At 36.9% G+C, this 23830-nt stretch overlaps 1 protein-coding gene across 10 annotated transcripts in view; it reads left to right on the top strand.

Annotated features, from left to right (window-relative positions):
- SPATA7 (spermatogenesis associated 7) overlaps positions 1–23830 on the top strand; it is a 53881-nt gene that overhangs the window by 20663 nt on the left and 9388 nt on the right. For 7 of the 10 annotated variants that reach the window (XM_054665712.2, XM_063792693.1, XM_054665713.2 and 4 more), the window contains 3 exon segments: positions 11612–11745; positions 20979–21451; positions 22380–22446. In XM_054665712.2, the coding sequence (XP_054521687.2) occupies positions 11612–11745; positions 20979–21451; positions 22380–22446 (674 nt within the window). 10 annotated transcript variants of the gene reach the window in all.

A 23830-nucleotide genomic window follows, 5' to 3' on the forward strand; every position in this document is an offset into this window, starting at 1 on the left:
CAATCCAGACAGAGGAAACAGCAAGTTTAAAAGCCTTGAAATGGTGTCATGATTGGTGTTTTCAAAAAACAGCAAGGAGGGCTGTGTAGCTAGTATGGAATAAGCCAACTGAAGAGTAATAGATGAAGTCACTGAGATGGGACAGAGGGATGCAGAGAATAAAAGGCAGTGGCCATTGCAAAGACTTTGGCCTTCACTCTGAATGAAATTGCAAGCCATTGGAGGGTCTTGAAGAGAGGAGTAGCAGGGCTACTTTTACTTTTAAAAGCATCCCTTTGGCTTCATAGTTGGGAATAGTCTGAAGCAGAATGACTAGTTAGAAGACAGTAAATAATCCAGATGAGAAATAATGGTGACTGGGACCAGAGTGGTTGCAGTGGAGAGAGATTGAAATAATCAGATTCTGGAAACATTTCAAATGTGTGTCCATAGTATTTACTGATGGGTTGGATGTAGATGTAGTGTGAGAGAGAAAAGAGGATTGGGTCAAAAATGACTTCCAAGACTTAGAACCTCTCAGCCAAAAGGATGGAGTTATGATTTACTGAAGTGAGCAATGCCATAGGAAAAGATTGAGAGGAGAAAGCAAAGCAGTAGTTCAGTGTTGGTCATTACATTTGAAATAAATGCCTATTACATAGCCAGTTGGCAACCCTTAGGAGGCAGTTGGAGTGCAAGTCTGGAATTCAAGAGACAATTTCAGGATAGAGCTAAAAATGTGGGATTTGACAGCATATAGGGGGTATTTAAAGAATTGCTTACACTTTTTGTTTTTAAAATGTAGATTTAGCTAGTGCTTATTTATCCACGGTATTTTCTGCTTTTAGTCAATTAAGGCAGGAATTTTTCCTTTTTGCTATATAAACCAAATTGTGATGGCTTAGAGTAATTGCAAATATTATAATCACCAAGTTAAGTGTAATTAATAATCATTCTTCATTATATATGATTTTTCATTATAATGAATTTGGCTTAGAAACAGGCTTTCTAGACACATAAAAAGAGAAGTCTCTGGATTTGAGCCATCTCTGTTTTTATAAGCTACTCTGTACTTTTCTGTCATAGCAGACTACTGACTTGATCAGTTCCTAACCTGGAATATAGTTTATTGAATTATTTAAATAATTTAATTTTTATAGAAGTTTTATTGAAAAATAATTTACATACTATAAGATTCACTGATTTTTTACTAAATTTACAGAATTGTGCAATCACAAACCAATTTTAGAACATTTTCATCATTTTATGAAGATCCCTTGTACCCATTTGCAGCCACGCTGCAAATTCCTACCCCTAGCCTCAGGCAACCACTAATCTACTTTTTTTTTTTTTTTTAGCATTCTATTTTTTGTTATTGGGAAAAGAAGAAATTCTATTAAATAAATATATTTACAAATCAAAATGATCTTTAATCAATTTGTAACTAGTTTCCACAATTGCATTTGTATACAGTTTCTTTAGAGAAGAAAAATATTGACTAAAAAATGTCCAGGTGTTCTTTTTTTATTATTATTATTATACGTTAAGTTCTGGGATACATGTGCAGAACATGCAGGTTTGTTACATAGGTATACATGTGCCATGGTGGTTTGCTGCACCCATCAACCTGTCATCTACATTAGGTATTTCTCCTAATACTATCCCTTCCCCAGTCCCCCAACAGGCCCCAGTGTGTGATGTTCCCCTTCTGGTGTCCATGTGTTCTTATTGTTCAACTCCCACTTATGAGTGAGAACATGCAGTGTTTGGTTTTCTGTTCCTGTGTTAGTTTGCTGAGAATGATAGTTTCCAGCTTCATCCATGTTCCTGCAAAGGACATGAACTCATTCTTTTTTGTGGCTGCATAGTATTCTATGGTGTATATGTGCCATATTTTCTTTATCCAGAAAGAAATATACCCATTGATGGGCATTTGTGTTGGTTCCAAGTCTTTGGTATTGTGAACAGTGCTGCAATAAACATATGTGTGCATGTGTCTTTATAGTAGAATGAGTTATAATCCTTTGGGTATATACCCAGTAATGGGATTCCTGGGTCAAATGGTATCTCTGGTCCTAGATCCTTGAGGAATTGCCACACGGTCTTCCACAATGGTTGAACTAATTTACAGTCCCACTAACAGTGTAAAAGCATTCATATTTCTCCACATCATGTCTAGCATCTGTTGTTTCCTGACTTTTTAATGATCGCTATTCTAACTGGCATGAGATGGTATCTCATTGTGGTTTTGATTTGCATTTCTCTAATGACCAGTGATGATTAGCTTTTTTTCATGTTTGTTGGCCACATCAGTGTCTTCTTTTGAAAAGTGTCTGTTCATATCCTTCGCCCACTTTTTGATAGGGTTGGTTTTTTCTTGTAAATTTAAGTTCCTTATGGATTCTGGATATTAGCCCTTTGTCAGATGGATAGATTGCAAAATTTTTCTCCCATTTTGTGGGTTGTTTGTCCACTCTGATGACGGTTTCTTTTGCTGTGCAGAAGCTCTTTAGTTTAATTAGATCCCATTTGTCAATTTTGGCTTTTGTTGCCATTGCTTTTGGTGTTTTAGTCATGAAGTCTGTGCACATGCCTATGTCCTGAATGGTATTGCCTAGGTTTTCTTCTAGGGTTTTTATGGTTTTAGGTCTTACATTTAAGTCTGTAATCCATCTTGAGTTAATTTTTGTATAAGGTATAAGGAAGGGGTCCAGTTTCAGTTTTCTGCATATGGCTAGCCAGTTTTCCCAACACTGTTTGTTAAATAGGGACTCCTTTCCCCATTGCTTATTTTTCTCAGATTTGTCAAAGATCAGATGGTTGTAGATGTGTGGCGTTATTTCTGAGACCTCTGTTCTATTCCATTGGTCTATATATGTGTTTTGGTACCAGTATCATGCTGTTTTGGTTACTGTAGCCTTGCAGTATAGTTTGAAGTCAGGTAGTGTGATGCCTCCAGCTTTGTTCTTTTTGCTTAGGATTGTCTTGGATATACGGGCCCTTTTTTTGGTTCCATATGAAATTTAAAATAGTTTTTTTCTAATTCTGTGAAGAAAGTCAATGGTAGTTTGATGGGGATAGCACTGAATCTATAAATTACTTTGGACAGTGTGGCCATTTTCACAATATTGATTCTTCCTATCCATGAGCATGTAATGGTTTTCCATTTGTTTGTGTCCTCTCTTATTTCCTTGAGCAGTGGTTTGTAGTTCTCTTTGAAGAGGTCCTTCACATCCCTTGTAAGTTCTATTCTTAGGTATTTTATTCTCTTTGTAGCAATTGTGAATGGGAGTTCACTCATGATTTGGCTGTCTGTCTGTTGTTGGTGTATAGAAATGCTTGTGATTTTTTGCACATTGATTTTGTATCCTGAGACTTTGCTGAAGTTACTTATCAGCTTAAGGAGATTTTGGGCTGAGATGATGGGGGTTTCTGAATATACAATCATGTCATCTGCAAACAGAGACAATTTGACTTCCTCTCTTCCTATGTGAATACCCTGCATTTCTTTCTCTTGCCTGATTGCCCTGGCCTAAACTTCCGTTACTGTGTTGAATAGGATTGATGAGAGAGGGCATCCTTGTCTTGTGCCGGTTTTCAAAGGGAATGCTTCCAGGGAATACTTCCAGCTTTTGTCCATTCAGCATGATATTGGCTGTGGGTTTGTCATAAATAGCTCTTATTATTTTGAGATACATTCTATCAACACCTAGTTTATTGAGGGTTTTTAGCATGAAGCGCTGTTGAATTTTGTCGAAGGCCTTTTCTGCATCTGTTGAGGTAATCCTGTGGTTTTTGTCATTGGTTCTGTTTATGTGATGAATTATGTTTATTGATATTGCATATGTTGAAGCAGCCTTGCATCCCAGGGATGAAGCCAACTTGATCGTGGTGGATAAGCTTTTTGATGTGCTGCTGGATTCGATTTGCTGGTATTTTATTGAGGATTTTCACATCAATGTTAGTCAGGAATATTGGCCTGAAATTTTTTTTTCTTGTGTCTGCCAGGGTTTGGTATCAGGATGATGCAAAATGAGTTAGAGAGGAGTCCCTCTTTGTCTGTTGTTTGGAATAGCTTCAAAAGGAATGGTACCAGCTCCTCTTTGTACCTATAGAAGAATTAGACTGTGAATCCATCTGGTTTTGGGCTTTTTTGGGTTGGTAGGCTATTAATTACTGCCTCAATTTCAGAACTTGTTATGGGTCTACTCAGGGATTCAACTTCTTCTTGTTTAGTCTCGGGAGGATGTATGTGTCCAGGAATTTATCCATTTCTTCTAGATTTTCTAATTTATTTGCATAGAGGTGTTTATAGTATTCTCTGGTGGTAGTTTGTATTTCTGTGGGATCAGTGGTGATATCCCCTTTGTCGTTTTTTATTGTGCCTTTTTGATTCTCTATTTTCTTCTTTATTAGTCTGGCTAGTGGTCTATCTATTTTGTTCATCTTTTCAAAAAAAACAGCTCCTGGATTTATTGATTTTTTGAAGGGTTTTTCACATCTGTATCTCCTTCATTTCTGCTCTGATCTTAGTTATTTCTTGTCTTCTGCTAGCTTTTGAGTTAGTTTGCTCTCGCTCCTCTAGTTCTTTAAATTGTGATGTTAGGGTGTCGATTTTAGATCTTTCCCACTTTCTCCTGTGGGCATTTAGTGCTGTAAATATCCCTCTAAACACTGCTTTAGCTGTGTCCCAGAGATTCTGGTACATTGTGTCTTTGTTCTCATTGGTTTCAAAGAACTTATTTATTTCTACCTTAATTTTGTTATTTACCCAGTAGTTATTCAGGAGCAGGTTGTTCAGTTTCCATGTAGTTGTGTGGCTTTGAGTGAGTTTCTTAATCCTGAGTTCTAATTTGATTGCACTGTGGTCTGAGAGACTGTTTGTTATGATTTCCGTTCTTTTGCAATTGCTGAGGAGTGTTTTACTTCCAATTATGTGGTCAATTTTGGAATAAATGTGATATGCTGCTGAGAAGAATGTATATTCTGTTGATTTGGGATGGAGAGTTCTGTAGATGTCTAGTAGGTCTGCTTGGTCCAGAGCTGAGTTCAAGTCCTGAATATCCTTGTTAATTTTCTGTCTTGTTGATCTCTTTAATATTGACAGTGGGGTGATAAAGTCTCCCACTATTATTGTGTGGCAGTCTAAGTCTCTTTGTAAGTCTCAAGAACTTGGTTTATGAACCTGGGTGCTCCTGTATTGGGTGCATATGTATTTAGGATAGTTAGCTCTTCTTGTTGCATTAATCCCTTTACCATTATGTAATGCCCTTCTTTGTCTTTTTTTAAAATCTTTGTTGGTTTAAAGTCTGTTTTTTTCAGAGACTAGGATTGCAACCCCTGCGTTTTTTGTTCCCTTGCTGGCGAGGAGTTGTGATCCTTTGGAGGAGAAGAGGCGTTCTGGTTTTTGGAATTTTCAACCTTTTTGCACTGTTTTTTCCTCATCTTCGTGGATTTATCTACTTTTGGTCTTTGCTGTTGGTGATCTTTGGATGGGGTCTCTGTGTGGATGTCCTTTTTGTTGATGTTGATGCTATTCCTTTCTGTTTGTTAGTTTTCCTTCTAACAGTCAGGCTTCTCTGCTGCAGGTCTGCCGTAGTTTGCTGGAGGTCCACTCCAGACCCTGTTTGCCTAGGTATCACCAGCGGAGGCTGCAGAACAGCAAAGATTGCTGCCTGTTTTTCCTTCAGGAAGCTTCGTCCCAGAGGGGCACCCACCATATGCCAGCTGGAGCTCTCCTGTATGAGGTGTCTGTCAACCCCTGCTGGGAGGCATGGGGGTCAGGGACCCACCTGAGGAGGCAGTCTGTCCCTTAGCAGAGCTCAAGCACTGGCTGGGAGATCCGCTGCTCTCTTCAGAGCTGGCAGGCAGGAACATTTAAGTCTGCTGAAGCTGTGCCCACAGCCACCTCTTCTCCCAGGTGCTCTGTCCCAGGGAGACAGGAGTTTTATCTATAAGCCCCTGAGGGAGGCTGCTGCCTTTCTTTCAGAGATGCCCTGCCCAGAGAGGAGGAATCTAGAGAGGCAGTCTGGCTACAGTGGCCTTGTGGAGCTGTGGTGGGCTCCGCCCAGTCTGAACTTCCCGGCGGCTTTGTTTACACTGTGAGGGAAAAACCACCTACTCAAGCCTCAATAATGGTGGATGCCCCTCCCCCCACCAAGCTCTAGAGTCCCAGGTCAACTTCAGACTGCTGTGCTGGCAGGGAGAATTTCACGCCAGTGGATCTTAGCTAGCTGGGTTCTGTGGGGTGGGATCTGCTGAGCTAGAGACCATTCGCCTCCCTGGCTTCAGCCCCCTTTCCAGGGGAGTGAATGGTTCTGCCTCACTGGCATTCCAGTCGCCACTGGGGTATGGAAAAAAACTCCTATAGCTAGCTCAGTGTCTGCCCAAACAGCCACCCAGTTTTGTGCTTGAAACCCAGGGCCTTGGTGGTGTAGGCACCTGAGGGAATCTCCTGGTCCGTGGGTTGCAAAGACCATGGGTAAAGCATAGTATCTGGGCCAGAGTGCACCGTTCCTCACAGGATAGTCCCTCATGGCTTCCCTTGGCTAGGGGAAGGAGTTCCCCTACCCCTTGCGCTTCCTGGGTGAGGCAACACCACACCCTGCTTCAGCTCGCCCTCCGTGGGCTGCACATATACAGTATTTCATCCTGTATATGTACCACATTTTCTTTATCCAATTCACCATTAATGGACACCCAGGTTGATTCCATATCTTTGCTATTGTGGATCGTGCTGTGGTGGATATGAGGGCATGTGTCTTTTTGGTGGAATGATTTTTTTGGGGGGGATTATACATAGTAATGGGATTCCTGGGTTGAATGGTAGGTCTGTCTATTTTTAGTTATTTGAGAAGTCTTCAAACTTTCCTCAGTGGCTCAGTCTTCAGCTTTCCTCAGTGGCTGAACTCACATTCCCAAGAACAGTGTGTAATTCCTTTTTCCCCGCAACCTTGCCAACATCTACTATTTTTTGACTTCTTAGTAATAGCCATTCTGGCTGGTATGAAATAGTATCTCATTGTGATTTTATTTGCATTTCTCTGATGATTAGTGATGTTGAGTACTTTTTTATTTGTTGGCTGCTTGTATGTCTTCTTTTGATAAGTGTCTATGTCCTTTTCTCACTTTTTAATGGGGTTATTTGTTTTTCTTCTTGCTTTTTTTTTTTAAGTTCCTCATAGATTCTTGTATTAGGGTTCTCTAGAGGGACAGAACTAATGGAATATATATATAAAGGGGAGTTTATTAAGTATTAACTCACATGATCACAAGGTCCCACAATAGGCTGTCTGCAGGCTGAGGAGCAAGGAGAGCCAGTCTGAGTTCCAAAACTGAAGAATTTGGAGTCCGATGTTTGAGGGCAGGAAGCATCCAGCACAGGAGGAAGATGTTGGCTGTGAGAGTAGGCCAGCCTCAACCCTTCACGTTTTTCTGCCTGCTTTATGTTCGCTCGCAGCTGATTAGATGGTGCCCACCCAGATTAAGGGTGGGTCTACCTTCCCCAACCCACTGACTCAAATGTTAATCTCCTTTGTCAGCACCCTCACAGATATACCCAGTACCAATACTTTGCATCCTTCAATCCAATCAAGTTGACATTCAGTATTAGCCATCACAATTCTTGATATTAGTTTTTTGTCAGATGCATAGTTTACAAATATATTCTCCCATTCTGTTGGTTGTCTGTTTACTCTGTTGATAGTTTCTTTTGCATTGCACAAGCTTTTTAATTTAATTAGGTCTCACTTGTCAATTTTTGTTTTTGTTGCAATTGCTTTTGAGGACTTGGTCACAAATTCTTTGCCAAGGCCAATGTCCAGCAGAGTATATCCTAGGTTTTCTTATAGAATTTTTATAGTTTTAGGTCTTACATTTAAATCTTTAATCCATCTTGTAGCCTTGTAGTGTAGTTTGAAGTCGGGTAATGTGATGCCTCCAGTTTTGTTCTTTTTGCTTAGGACTGCTCTTTTTTGGTTCCATATAAATTTTAGAATAGTATTTTCAATTTCTGTGAAAAATGATGTGAGTAGTTTGATAGGAATAGTGCTGAATCTCTAGATTGCTTTGGGCAGTATGGACATTTTAATGATATTGACTCTTCCAATCCACGAACATGGAATGTTTTTCCGTTTGTGTGTGTCAGCTCTGATTTCTTTCAGCAGTATTTTGTAATTCTTTTAGATATCCTTCACCTCCTTAGATATTTTCCTAGGTATTTTATTTTGTGTGTGTGTAACTATTGTAAATGAGATTGTGTTCTTGATTTGGCTCTCAGCTTGAATATCATTGGTGTATAGAAATGCTACTGATTTTTGCACATTGATTTTGTATCCTAAAACTTTACTGGAATCGTTTATGTTCAAGAAGCCTTTTGGCAGCATCTTTAGGGTTTTCTAATTATAGAATCATATCATCAGGAAAGAGATAATTTGACTACTACTTTTCCAATTTGGATGTGTTTTATTTCTTTCTCTTGCCTAATTACTCTGGCTAGGACTCCAGTAGTATGTTGAATAAGAGTGGTGATAGTGGGCATCCTTATGCTGTTCCAGTTCAAAAGAGGAATGCTTCCAGCTTTTGCTCATTCAGTATGATGTTGGCTGTGGGCTTGTCATAGATGGCTCTTATTATTTTGAGGTATGTTCTTTTGATGCCTAATTTGTTGAGGGTTTTTTTTTTAATCATGAAGGATTGCTAGATTTTATTGAAGGTTTTTGCTACATCTGTTGAGATGATCATAAGGTTTTTGTTTTTAATTCTGTTTATATGGTGAATCGCATTATTGATTTGCATATGTTGAACCAGCCTTTCATTCCAGGAATGAAGCCTACTTGACTGTGGTTTATTAACTTTTTGATGTGCTGTTGGATTCAGTTTGCTACTATTTGTTGAGCATTTTTGTGTCTATGTTAATCAGGGATATTGGCCTATAGCTTTCGTTTTTGGTGTGTCTTTACCAGATTTTGGTGTTAGAATTATGCTGGTTTCATAGATTGGGTTTCATAGAATGAGTTAGGGAAGAGTCCTTCCTCAAGTTTTTGGAATAGTTTCAGTAGGATTAATACCAACTATTGGTATGTCTGGTAGAATTTGGCTGTGAATCTCTCTGGTCCAGGGCTTTTTATGGTTGGTAGGTTTTTTTTATTACTGGTTCAATTTTGGAACTCAGTATTTCTCTTCAGGGTTTCAATTTCTTCTGAATTCAATATTGGGAAATTGTATGTTTCCAGAAATTTATCTATTTCCTCTAGATTTCCTAGTTTCTATGCATAGAAGTCTTCTTAATAGTCTCTAAGGATCTTTTCTATTTCTGTGGGGTCTGTTGTAATGTTGCCTTTGTCATATCTGGTTGTACTTATTTGGATCTTCTCTTTTATCTTTGTTAATCTTGCTAACAGTCTGTTGATCTGTTTATCCTTTCAAAAACCAACTTTTTGTTTCATTGAACATTTATATGGATTTTGGAATCTCAATTTCAATTATTTCTGCTTTTAGATAATTATTTTCTACTACTAGCTTTGGGATTAGTTCTTGTTATTCTACTTCCTCTAGTTGCAATGTTAGATTGTTAATTTGAGATCTTTCTGTCTTCTTGATGTAGGTATTTAGCACCGTAAACTTGCCTCTTAACACTGCTTTTGCTGCATCCCAGAAATTTTGGTATGTTGTGTTTCTGTTTTTATTTATTTCAAAGAGTTTTTTTTTTTAATTTCACCTTCTGTTGTTTACCCAAAAGTCATTCAGGAGCAAGTTGGTTTAATTTCCATGTAAAATTATGTGGTTTTGAGGAGTACTCTTGGTATTGATTTCTACCTTTTTTTCCACTGTGGTCCAAAAATATGTTTGGCATGGTTTCAATTTTTTTACATTTATTGAAACTTGCTTTGTCTTCGAGCATGTGGTTGATCTTAGAGTATGTTCCACATGCAGATGAGAAGAATGTTTATTCTGTGGTTGTTGGGTGGAGTATTCTTCTGTAGATGTCTATTAGGTCCAGTTGGTCAGGTGTCAAATTTAAATCCAGAATTTCTTTGTTAGTTTTCTGCTTTGAGGGTCTATCTAACACTGCCAGTGGGATGTTGAAGTCCCCCATTATTAATGTGTGGCTGTCTAAATCTTTTCATAGGTCTAGAAGTACTTGTTGTATGAATCTGGGTGCTCCAGTGTTGGGTGCAAATATACCTAGGATAGGTAAGTCTTGTGGAATTGAATCCTTCGTCATTATGTAATGCCCATCTTTGTCCTTATTGCTGTTGGTTTAAAGTCTGTTTTATCTGATACAAGAATAGCAACCCCTGCTCTTCTATTTACTGTTTGCATGATAGGTCTTTCTTCATCACTTTACTTCAGGCCTATAGGTGTCATTACATGTGTGATGGGCCTCTTGAAGATAGTAGAAGGTTGGGTCTTGTTTTTTTTTTTTTTTTAAATAAAATATTATTTTATTTTTTAAATAAAAAAATAAAAAAGTGGTTCTTGCCACTCTGTGCCTTTTAACTGGGTACATTTAGACCACTTACATACAAGGTTAATATTGATATGTGAGGTTTGATCCTGTCATGGTAGTGTTTGCTGCTTGCTTTGTAGTCTTGATTGCGTATTTGCTTTATAGGATCTGTGAACCTCTGTATTTATGTGTTCTTTTATGGTAGTGAGTATCATTCTTATGTGTGCATGTTTAGAACTTCCTTGAGCATTTCTTATAGGCTAGGTGATGTAGTTTGGGTATTTGTCCCCACCCAAATGTCACATTGAAATGTAACCCCTAGTGTTGGAGTTGGCGCCTGATGGGAGTGATTGGATCATGTCTGTGAATTTCTCATGAATGGCTTAGCGCCACCCCCTTGATGCTGTCCTTGTGATAGTGAGTGGGTTCTTGCAAGATCTGGTTGTTTAAAAGTGTATGCCCCCACAGCCTTCCCCTCTCATTCTTGCCATATGAAATGCACATTCCCTCTTCGCCTTCCACCACGAGCAAAAGCTTCCTGTGGTCTCCCCTGAAGCAGATGCTGGCATTGTGCTTCCTGTACAGCCTGCAGAATCATGAGCCAATTAAACTTCTTTCCTTATAAATTACCCAGTCTTGGGTATTTCTAATAGCAATGCAAGAACAGCCTAACACACTAGGTCTAGATATAACAAATTCCTTTAGCGTTTGCTTGTCAGGAAAGACTTTATTTCTTCTTTGTTTGTGAAGCTTAGTATTTGGTGATTACATAGTCATAAATAACATGGTTAAGCATTTGTAACCTTCATATCTCTGTGAATAACTGCTAAGAATTGCTTTCTTATGCCCCTAGGCTTGGCCAGTTTGTCATATCTTGTTGGCATTCTTTTTCTTTTTTTTTTGGTAACTACACAAATCTCACTATATTGTTTGTATTATTTAAATAGTTAATCCATTTAGAATTTCTATAAATTAAATGTGTTAGTTAATATCTAGAGGCACATGTGAAATAAATAATTTTTAAAATGTGTTAGTAACTCTTTATATAGGAAAATAAATGGATTTTTATTTACATATCATAACATTTTAACAAGAAAAATGTTCCATTTATTACTCTAACAAGACCAAAAAACCAATTTTCTATTTTGTTCCATATTTTGAAAGATTTGTTTTCCCTTTTAGATGCAGACCAACAACGAAGAGAGAAACTCAAAAAGGAATTAGCACGATGTGAAAAAGAGTTCAAATTAACTAAAACTGCAATGCGAGCCAATTATAAAAATAATTCCAAGTCACTTTTTAATACCTTACAAAAGGTAAGATAGTATTTTTATTTTTTAAAAGCAAATGTTTCTAAGGTACTTCTTTAGTGGTACAATCTGACTTTGTTTACTATAGTTTAGGGTCAGCAAATTTTTCCTGTAAAGATCCAGATAGTTAATATTTTAAAAGGCTGTTCAGGCCTCTGTCACAACTACTCTGCCATTGGAAGGCGGACATAGACAGTACATAAATAAATGGGTATAGCCGTGTTCTGCTGAAACTTTATTAACTGAAGACATTGAGTCAGATTTGGCCTGAAGGTTATAGTTTGCAGACCCCAGTTATAGGTTTTTTGTGATACCTTCGAACATCTGGTTAAATAAGTTCTATTCCTAGTTTGTGAAGTTTTTTTTTCCCTTTCTCCTGAATGGATATTAATTTTATGAAATGCTTTTTTGCATCCCTTGGAATGATGATATTATGATATAATTTTTCTCTTTTAATCTGTGGGGTTTTTTTTTTTATATATAGTCTCACTCTGTTGCCCAGGCTGGAGTGCAGTGGCATGATCTTGGCTCACTACAACCTCCACTTCCTGGGTTGAAACAATTCTCCTCCCTCAGCCTCCCCAGTAGCTAGGATCACAGGCACCCACCACGACTCCAGCTAATTTTTGTATTTTCAGTAGAGATGGGGTCTCGCCATGTTGGCCAGGTTGGTCTCAAACTCCTGACCTCAAGTGATCTGCCCACCTCGGCCCCCCAAAAAGTGCTAGGATTACAAGCATGAGCCACTATGCTGAGCCTCTTTTAATCTGTTAATGTAATGAATTACAAACAGTTGACTTTAATGTTAAACCAACTTTGCATTCCTGTTGTAAACAGAACTTAGTCATGGTACATTACGTTTTTTATTCATTGCTAGATTTACTTACTAATATTTGTTTAGAATTTTGGCATCTGTCCATTATTGATACTGGCCTGTCATTTTCTTTTTTTGTACTCCTTGTGTCTGGTTATGCTATCCTCATAAAATAAACTGGGCACTATTTCTTCTTTCTGTACTCTAGCTTGTGTACATTTGGTTTATTTGTTCCTTAAATTTGGTGGAACTCAACATTAAAATTGTCTAGGCCTAAAGTATTTTTTATGAGAAGATTTTGACTACTGATTCAATTTTTTAAGTCATTATAGAATGATTTCAATGTTAGATTTATGTAGGAAGTTGTTCATTTTATGTAAATTTTTGGCAGAGAATTGTTCATACTATTCTCTTAATCTCTTCTGAATATGTATTATTTCCCCTTGTTATTCCTAAGGTAGTTTATTTGTGCCTTCATTCTTCTTCATCATTCTCATCAGAGATTGAGTCAGTTTTTTTAAAGGACACACTTTTTATTGTGTTAGTCTTCTCTATTGTATTTTGTTTTCTGTTTTGTTAATATCTGTGTTTTTCTTTATTTCCCTCTTTGACTTTCTCTGGGTTTATTTTGCTGTACTATCTCTAATTTTATTTAATTTATTAATTCTCTGCCTTACTTCTTTGCTAGTGTAAGCATTTTTAATGCTATAAATTTTCCACCAAGTACAGCTTTAGCTGCATCCCACAAGTTTTGATAGGTGGTATTTTTATTATGTTTCAATTCGAAGTATTTTACAATTTTCTTTTTGTTTGTTTGTTTGTTTTTGTTTTGTTTTTTGAGATAATGTCTTGCTCTGTTGCCCAGGCTGGCATGCTGTAGTGTGATCTCGGCTCACTGCAACCTCCGCCTCCTGGGTTGAAGCAATTCTCGTGCCTCAGCATCCCAAGTAGCTGGGACTACAGGTGCCTGCCACCATGCCCAGCTAATTTTTGTATTTTTAGTAGAGTCTAGTTTCACCATGTTGGCCAGGTTGGTCTCTAACTCCTGACCTCAAGTGATCTGCTTGCCTCAGCCTCCCAAAGTGCTGGGATTACAGGCGTGAGCCACCATGCCCGGCCTACAGTTTTCATTATGATTTTTTTATTTAACCCAGAAATCATTTAGAACTGTTTCTTAATCTCTGTATCTGCTTTTTCCTTAGTATCTGTTTGTTACAGATTTCTAGCCTAATTGTATTGTGATTAGGAAACATCTATATTATATCCATTTCTTGAAATTTATTGAGCACTTGTTTTATGTCCCAGTAGGTGGACAATTTTTTAAAAATGTCCCGTCATTATATGTTTGAAAATAAAATATATTCTATAGTTTTTGCATGTAGTATTTGATATATGGTATATTCATTAAACTTTGTATTTTCCAGATGTTCAAATCTTTTATATCATATTGATTATTTTTGTCTGGTTAATCTATCAGTTATTGAGAGAAATCTTCCACATACTTACATATTTAGCTATTTCTCCTTGTGGTACTATTAATTTTTGATTTACATATTTTGAATGCATGTTATTACATTAGAGATATTAGAGATACAGAATACAGATTTAGAAAATCCTGAAGGAGGTAGTTTCTTGGTGAACTGAACCTGTTATCACTGTGCTTTGAATTTCTTTACCTTAATGCTTTTTCTATTAATATTTTCTGATAGTGATATAATTAAATTAGCTTTATTTTCACTAGTATTTACTTGTTATATCATTTTCCATTTTTTGATCTTAATGTTTTCTTTTTTTTTTTTTTAATGTCACTTGCCAATCTCAATGTTTTAGGTTAGTATTTGGTGGGTCAGATTATTCAATCTGATAATCATTGTCTTTTTTTTTTTTTGAGACAGAGTCTCGCTTTTTTACCCAGGCCAGACTGCAGTGGCGCTATCTTGGCTCACTGCAAGCTCTGCCTCCCGGGTTCACGCCATTCTCCTGCCTCAGCCTCCGAGTAGCTGGGACTACAGGCACCCGCCACCACACCTGGCTAATTTTTTGTATTTTTAGTAGAGACGGGGTTCCACCATGTTAGCCAGGATGGTCTCGATCTCCTGACCTCGTGATCTGCCCACCTTGGCCTCCCAAAGTGCTGTGATAATCATTGTCTTTTTAATGGGGCATTTAATATGTTTTTATTTCTGGCTTCTTATTTCATACCTTCTATTTGTCTCAATGTGGTAGACAAAATTTGAAGACAACACCCCCACAGTGACCCACACCCTTAAGCAATCCCCTCCTCTTCAGTGCAGGTAGGACCTGTAACTTGCTTCTACCCAGTAGAATATGGCAAAGATGATAGGATGTCACTTCTGTGATTCTGTTATGTGGCAAAAGTGAAGGGATATTTTCCCCTGCAGATTAAGGTTTTTGTTCCTTAAAAGACAATGGAAAAATAAGTCTGGGAAGATTTTCCACAGTGACTGCTGTTTCTCTCCCCAAGCCACACCAAGAGAAGGTGGGAAAGGGATTCTCTCTACTCTTCCCTATAAGCTTCGAGTAGGTTTCCTGGAGGAAAAGCCTGCAAGAGGTACAAACTCCCCAAGTCCTCAGGTCCAGTACAGACCTGAGCACATCACTAGTCCACACTCAGTCTTTAGGAAATTAACAAATATTTATAACATAATCTTATCAATTTATGTGGCATTCCATAGCATCTTTCCCAAGTAAGCAAGTGCTGGGATACTTATCTCTCTCCATATTTCAGGTTAGTTGTTTGCTCTGTGACCTCAGTTCTCTCATTAGTTCAAGAAAAATCATTAATGTGCAGATCGTTCAGCTTTTTTCTTCTTGTAATGGTGAGAGCTGTGTTCTTTCCATCTCTATCTCTCAGCTGAAACAGTAAATTTGTTTTATTTTTATGTGTGGTTTCATTTTTTGAACTTTTAAATTTTGAAAACCTTAGCATTTACAAAAATATAGTATAATAAGCCCACATGTTCCTATCACCTAGGTTGTAGCAATGATCAGCTCAGAGCCAGTGTTATTTCACCTATATGCCCACTCACTCTCCTAGGTTGTTTTGATGCAAACCCCAGACACCATATAATTTTATCCATAAATATTTGAGCATATATCTAAAAGATAGACTTTTAAAACCACAACAATACTATTATGCCTTAAAAATTAATAACAGGCTGGGTGTGGTGGCCCACACCAGTAATCCCAGCACTTTGGGAGGCCAAGGTGGGCGGATCACCAGGTCAGGAGATCAAGACCATCCTGGCCAACATGGTGAAACCTCGTCTCTACTAAAATACAAAAAAAAAATTAGCCAGGAGTGGTGGTGCGCACTTGTAGTCCCAGCTACTCGGGAGGCTGAGGCAGGGGAATCGAACCCAGGAGGTGGGAGGTCTCAATGAGCTGAGTTAACGCCACTGCACTCCAGCCTGGTGACAGAGCGAAATTCCGTCTCAAAAAAATAATAATTAATTAATAACAGTTCTTTAATAATAAATATCTAATGTTTAGATTTCCCCACTGTCTCCTTTTTGAGTTTGTTAGAGTTGGTATTAGAAGGCCGGCAGTCTCCTTCAACTCAGTGCCAGGGTTCAGGATGGGGAAGTTTCCTTGCAAGTCATCTAGTTGAGGAGTAGCCATTGAGAGAATCCCAGATTCTCAAGCATGATCTCTTAAGAGCTTTGTTTTCTGCCCCTAGCACCCATGATGTGGTTTAAAAAAAACTATGGACTGCTGGGCAAAAGCCAGATTGACTGCTCTGCTTACCAAATACCAAGGCTGTAATAATGAGTCTGGATTTTTTTCCTTGAGAAATGCTGGGAGCCATAGACCAGTTTTTAGTTGGGAAGTTATGTCATCATACTGACACTATACAGACTACACCGACAACAGTGGAGGACAGTTACGAGACAGTTGCAGTAATCTGGGAAGCAGTAATTAAGACTTGATTCTGTGACAGCAGAGAGAGCATAAGGAATACGTTTAAGAAATAATTAGAAAGTAGAATCTCGGCCTGGCGTGGTGGCTCATGGCTGTAATCCCAGCACTTTGGGAGGCTGAGGCGGGTGGATCACAAGGTCAGGAGTTCGAGACCAGCCTGGCCAATATGGTGAAACCCTGTCTCTGCTAAAAATACAAAAATTAGCTGGGCATGGTGGCATGCGCCTGTACTCCTAGCTACTCAGGAGGCTGAGGCAGAAGAATCGCTTGAGTCCAGGAGGCGGGGTTGCAGTGAGCCAAGATTGTGCCACTGCACTCCAGCCTGGGCGACAGAGCGAGACTCCATCTCAAAAAAAAAAAAAAAAAAAAGTAGAATCTGCAGGACTTGGTGACTGAGTGGATGATGTGAAGAGCAAGAAGCAGGAGTTAAAATCCTAAGTTTCTGCCTTGGGCAACTGGGAGAATAGTAATATATCATTCACAGAAATATAATAGGATGAGGTGCAGGTTTTCTTTGGGGCTGGAGGTAATAAGAGATAGGAGTTTATTGTTTGGCTGTGTTTGATTTGAGATGCTTTTGGAACATCTAGTATATTTAGTAGACACTTGGATATAAGCATCTGTGTCAGCAAAGAGGTCTGGGCTGAAAATAGACTTGGGAGTCATCAGGGGAAGCAGTGAATATGATTGAGAGCCCCAGGGCTATTATGTAGATAAAAAGACCAGCAATAGAGCTGCTTCCTTTAGAATAAATCTGTTATCTGCTCTATATTATACTTTGCTATCTGGGAATCTGTTCCTCAATATTTGAATCACAGGTGTATTTTCATTTTTAGTGATTGTACTTTTTAACAGAAAATTTAAAATTTGTTTCTATTATTCAGCATGAGTATAAATTACTAATTAAATTTTGAGATAAGAATGGGGTTTCTTGAAAATACAAATCATATATTTTAATGTATCTTTTTAATGTATTTTATATATCTATTTATATATAATAAAGTAAAAATATATATTACTTACATATTATATATTTTTAATATATTTCTGTAAATGTTAGATGTTTTCATTTTTCCAATAGCAACTATAACCCTATATAACTTTTTGCCTCCATAAAGTTGTTAATTTATTATTTTATCTGTATTTTTATTGACTCCATTTAGGATTCATAGTAACTTGCACTTTGCCTACATTTTTGATAAGCCCTGATAATAAATATTTTAGATACACTCAGATTGTCTTAAGAGCCTTATTTTGGGTAGTGTATTTTGATAATTGAATGGGTGTTATGGTTAACAGACACCTGTTATGGTTATAATTTGTATTCACTGTAAAGGCTGCTATAGTTAAAATGCTGGCTTTAACTTCTGAATGTATTAGCCCTTTATATACATTATAAAGGTCATATATCAAAAACCTTTTATGATAATTGCCCAATTCTCTTGCCACTTTTCTTCTCCCATACTCTGACTCACATGCTGTCACCCTCAGAACCCTCCTAAGCCCTTCCAGTCTTCACCCTGTAACTCTTGAGTCATTCACTACTTAGTCAATGCTCCCATACTACTCATTTGCTTCACTGGTGTAGCACTTACTGTGTGCTTTTAAGATTAAGTGAATATGTGGGTGTGAGCTATATTTCTGAATAAATCTAGAAAAGAGGCGGGAGCAGTGGCTCACACCTGTGATCCCAACACTTTGAGAGACTGAGGCAGACAGATCACTTGAGCCCAGGAGTTTGAGACCAGCCTGGACAACATGGCAAAACCCCATCTCTACAAAAAAAAAAAAAAAAAAAAAATACAAGAAAAAAAAAAAAAGCCAGGCATGATGGTGTGTATCTGTTGTCCCAGCTACTCAGGAGGCTGAGGCAGGCAGATTAATTGAGCCCAGGAGGTCGTGGCTGCAGTGAGCCATGATCAGGCCACTGCACTCCAGCCTGGGTAACAAAGTAAGATTAAAAAAAAAAAAATCTGGGAAACTTTTTAAAAACAGTACAAAATAGTGAAAATCAAGAGCTATATTTGTTTTATAAAATATAATTTGAAACTTTTTTGCAAACAGGTGTTAGATTTTAAAATAATTTATACCCATCCAATTGTACAATTGAATTGACTCTTCAAGTGTTTAAAAATCCGACAATTGGAAAATTATTGTACGTTATGTCTTCTGACATCCTTAAAAAAGATTGATTTAGTACTGAGTTCTGTATTGTAAAATTCTTGACATGAAAGTGTGATGAGTATATAAACTATGTTATGGTTATTACTTTACATAAATCTTGAAATCACAGAAACAGTGCACAACAAACCTCATAAACTAAGAATAACCTAAGAAAGTGAGTGTTCAGGGTACCACCAGACTCTTTGCTCCATTGGCACATAATTGATGAACCCTTTTCTGATTTCAGAACTTTACAGTGATCTGCTATTCATGTTTTGGGATTCTACCAGTGTGTTACGTATATTCTGCACAAATATCTTTATCCAAGTTTTATGATATTCATAGCTAAAGGAAACAAGATGCAGATTGGTACAGTGGATTTTATACTGTAGTCTACTGGTTTCCAAGGAAAGAAAAAATAGGATACAAGGTAGAAATTATAAGATACAAAAATGGGAAAAGTTTCATGCTTTCTATAAGTTCAGAAGCAATTTTTCCATCCCATTTCAGAGAGATAGCTTAACATATACTTCTACCTTTTAAAAAGACTTTCTTCAGTGGTTCATTTTGTTTATTAAATAACCATTACTGATAACATTTCTTTACAGGCAATCATAATGGCTTATGCATTTCTTTCTCCTTCCTCTGATCTCAGTTTGTGCTGTTCTTCTAAGTGTAAATAATTCCTGTGCTTATTAATTAATTGCCCTATAGGATATTTTTAGACTGTACTTAGAAATTTCTTCTTTGAGAGCTAAACTCTTCTGGTACATAAGCTGTAGTGTGAGTATCATTTAGGACTACTTATAAAAACTAACATCTTGAAGTCATTTACCAAATAGTACCCTAGTGACTCAAAATTTAATGCCAGCATACTTACTTGCTTTGAGTAATGTTGTCTTGTATTTGGAATAAGGTTATAAAACAGTTGGAAAGGAAAGGTGATTTGACATATTTTAGATAGTAGTCACAATGTCCAGGTATCTGCAATTTTTTTGCTTTGATAAATCAGCACTTTAGGTTAGCTGACTTATTTGTTCCCAGAAAAAGAGTTAAAATCAGTTTTAAAATTTTTATGCTGTAAAAAAAATCTAAAATCATATAATTTTCAAATAAGTTAAGTAGACAATATGATAAAGTGGCAAAGAACATGGGCTCTGCCCCTGTTCAAATCTGTGAGACTCTGCACCTCAGAGCAGTGTTTTTACCTACAAAATAGGGTAATAATTGTACTACCTCTCAGAAGTTGATGTTAGGATTAAATGAGCTATACATGAAAATTAGTACAGTACCTTGCACATAGTAAGCACACCATACATATTAGTAGCAGTGATAGAAGTTCTTATTATTCCTCTTCTATTCAATGTCAAGAGCAGTACCTTTCATACAGGAAGCCTTTTTCCTTACTCAACTTGTCCATCTTTCCCTTGTTATTCCTCCCAATGAGGTAATAAGACAGATATAATTGGCTAAATCCTAGCGATTTTAAACCTCAATTTCTGTAACCTCCATGTAATTTCCCCTCTACCTAATGAAAGTGCCTCAGAGTTTTGCAAAGGATATACAGATGTGTCCGTAAGGGCTGAAGTCATAGGCAAAGCTTCTTAGACATTTTCAGTTTATAAAACAATAAAATACTATCTGTGTTTTTAGACTTTACAAATAACCTGTAGAAATGGTTTTCCTAAAGTAAAGCCAAAAAGAAATGGAGCAAGTCAAAATGCCTCCCTTTTCAAAGTATTACCCCCACCCCAATGAAAAGAAGTTGAGAAATATATATGAAATTATTATGGAATAAATATTTATTAATTATATTTAAATTATCAATTACCTAAATCAGGGCTCCATACATTATGAGGAGAAGTTCCTTTTCGTTTCTTTAAAGGCTTAACATCACAAAGGGATGGCTTACACTGCACTCTCCAATAATGACAAGACAGGACAGTGAGGATGATGTCACTAATAGTGGTTGAGAAGGGCATTGGTGCTCACAATTTGTGTGGAAGCTTTCAGATAAAACTGACATCTCCCAATAGATCTTAATATGCAAGTTTAAGATCCCAAATATAGATATGTTATTCATCTTTTTTTCATTTCAGAAAGGAAATTGATTGCTCTACTACTTATATTTGGAATTAAATGTTAATATCTTAGTTTAAATACTTGACTAGAACTTCAAATAAAATATTAACATCTTCAGGAACATATCAGTTAATTTTGTAAACCCTTGAGGCTATCATTTTTTTAATGTATAATCTCAAAATCCCCAATTACATGAATTCGTAATGCAGTTGATGACTGTCATATCGAATGTTCTTAGCCCTCAGGCGAACCGCAAATTGAGGATGACATGTTAAAAGAAGAAATGAATGGATTTTCATCCTTTGCAAGGTCACTAGTACCCTCTTCAGAGAGACTACACCTAAGTCTACATAAATCCAATAAAGTCATCACAAATGGTCCTGAGAAGAACTCCAGTTCCTCCCCGTCCAGCATGGATTATGCAGCCTCCGGGCCCCGGAAACTGGGCTCTGGAGCCCTGTATGGCAGAAGGCCCAGAAGCACATTCCCAAATTCCCACCGGTTTCAGTTAGTCATTTCGAAAGCACCCAGTGGGGATCTTTTGGATAAACATTCTGAACTCTTTTCTAACAAACAATTGCCATTCACTCCTCGCACTTTAAAAACAGAAGCAAAATCTTTCCTGTCACAGTATCGCTATTATACACCTGCCAAAAGAAAAAAGGATTTTACAGATCAACGGATAGAAGCTGAAACCCAGACTGAATTAAGGTATGACACATCAGCAACCAACAGTAAATCCTTCAGGAAATTAAATGAAAATTAATGAATTAATATTCCTTGTTTTCTGCTGCCAGCCTTAAGATCTGATAGTGCCCTTTTGATTGGAATGAGATGAATGTGACTTTTCCTTTTCCATGTATCACTAGAACTATCAGAGTAATTGCTGAAAAATAGCTATTAAACTGGTCGAGCACCTTATGCGTATGAATTACATATTTTATTATTTCAAGCGTGGTTCAAGAATTGTGTATGTTTTTAAATATTATACTTTCAGAGAATTCTTAAAATAGGTCATCAGACAGCATTTGTGGAAATATGCATATTGATTCATGTTAAAAGTGGCGAAACAATGGGCTATAGAGGGGAAGAAACTAACCCTTTATCCATCTAACCCTCTGCTCCATTTCCTGCAGATATTCAGGCCAGTCTTCATAGCAACAACTGCCAAGAATAATTTTAAATTGGGATAATTTCTGGAAATTAAGTATAATTTGCCTCAATAATGTTTTCAAATACAATAGTGCCTGGCACAAGATGAATGTTCAATAAAAGTTTGCCAGATGACTAAAGAAAAAAACAAATCTTGTCAAGTTTTGAGATTTAGCAGATTTGTGATTGTGATTGTTTTTCTAGTATTACATAAACAATTTATCTGGCAGTAGGTTTTAGTTGTTTTAGAAAGTAAAAACAATTTAAGATTAGTATTTTTTTCTTTGAATATAGATAAGAAGTACAGTGATATCAGATGAGTCTGCAGATATTTAATCAAATAAAATCAAATAATTCAAAATTATGTATTTTATAAGAATAGATGGATCTCATTCTTTTTGAGTTTATTTTTTCTAGCCAGTAAACCTTGTTACCACAGTGCTTATATTTTGAAGGATTAACAATTATTTATTTTAAATTATTACAGCTTTAAATCTGAGTTGGGGACAGCTGAGACTAAAAACATGACAGATTCAGAAATGAACATAAAGCAGGTAATAAGTATGAAATCTTTTGGTATTGCTACATTTGAATTACAGATGTTTTTCTGTAAATAGAATATGTACAGCTATTTAGACTGTGAAGAATAATCTGTTGGTGGCACTTATCATACATGATATAGCCAGTATACAGAAGATCTGCCTATTTACAAATGGTTATAGCTCTCTCTGAATGGCCAGGTGGATCCTGCCAAATGTGGGAAGTCATTTGTTACTAACATCTTTCCTAGATGATTGGTTGGCTGGCTGGACAGATGGAAGGATCAGTAAAATACCTTAAGTATTGTTTTCAAAGATGCAGACCTGGATTACTAGAGGAGCCAGCAGAGTAGTGCAGAAGTTGAGTTTTTATACCTTTTTTTTTTTTGTAAAGAATTGCCACATATTATATAATTGGAAATTATACATTTTATAAGAATAAGTAGCTGTTATTCTCTTATGTTTGCCTCTGCTTTTTCTAGACCATAAAGCTGTTTATTACAGGGTTTATATTTTGAATTCTTAGCATCATTTCTTTTAAAATATTGCAACTTTGAGTCTGATTTTGAGATAAATTGTTTTATTTTTGGAGTGTCAGTCTTGCACTTGTGTCCTGACTTAAATTTGTTGCTTATAAAAATGGTTTGTCTATTAAAATGTCAAACACAGATCCAGAGATAGAAGAATAAAATATAATCATACTCAACTTCCCCCTTCCCTTCTGAAAATGGGTAGAAGGTGGTAGTTTTCCATCTCAGCTATTAATCGCTGTTTGACATAGGGCCCTGCCACTTAAGGCCCAAGGACAAATCACTTATCCTCTGAGAGCTGAATTTCCTCATCTAGAAAAACTGTACTTAACTTGCAGGATTATTAGGAGGAGTAAATGATGTAGGCAAAGTGCCTAGCCTGGTAAGGGCTTAATAAATGATAGCTATTACTAGCTTGAAATTTTTGGAAAGAGTTAGCTTTGCAGATAACTACATAAACATGAAAAAATATTTATTTACAATCCTGCAAGAAAATGTGTGTCCCCATATTCCATAGATAGTGCCATCAGTACTTGACTTGAAGAAGCCAGTAGAGTATTAACTGCAGTAGATCCATATTTTAACAGCACCTTTAAAACTGTAAAGCACTATACATAAATTGTCATTGTAAAGATTGAATCTAATGATGTGAGTAAATGCTTGGCACAGTTTGTGGTGCGTAGTAAGGAGTCTATAAAAGTAAGCTGCCATTATTTTTGTTTGTTAATATTATTGTTCATGCTGCCAGCGCTACCACTGCTTCTACATATTTGACATGTTGGCATTTAAAACAGATGAGCTATTTGAATTTCTGAATAATGAGATTTTGTTCCCTCAAACTTACTTAAAAGTTGAAAATTTGCTTCATT

This window comes from Pan troglodytes, chromosome 15, assembly GCF_028858775.2.
Source record: "Pan troglodytes isolate AG18354 chromosome 15, NHGRI_mPanTro3-v2.0_pri, whole genome shotgun sequence".
NCBI lineage: Eukaryota > Metazoa > Chordata > Mammalia > Primates > Hominidae > Pan > Pan troglodytes.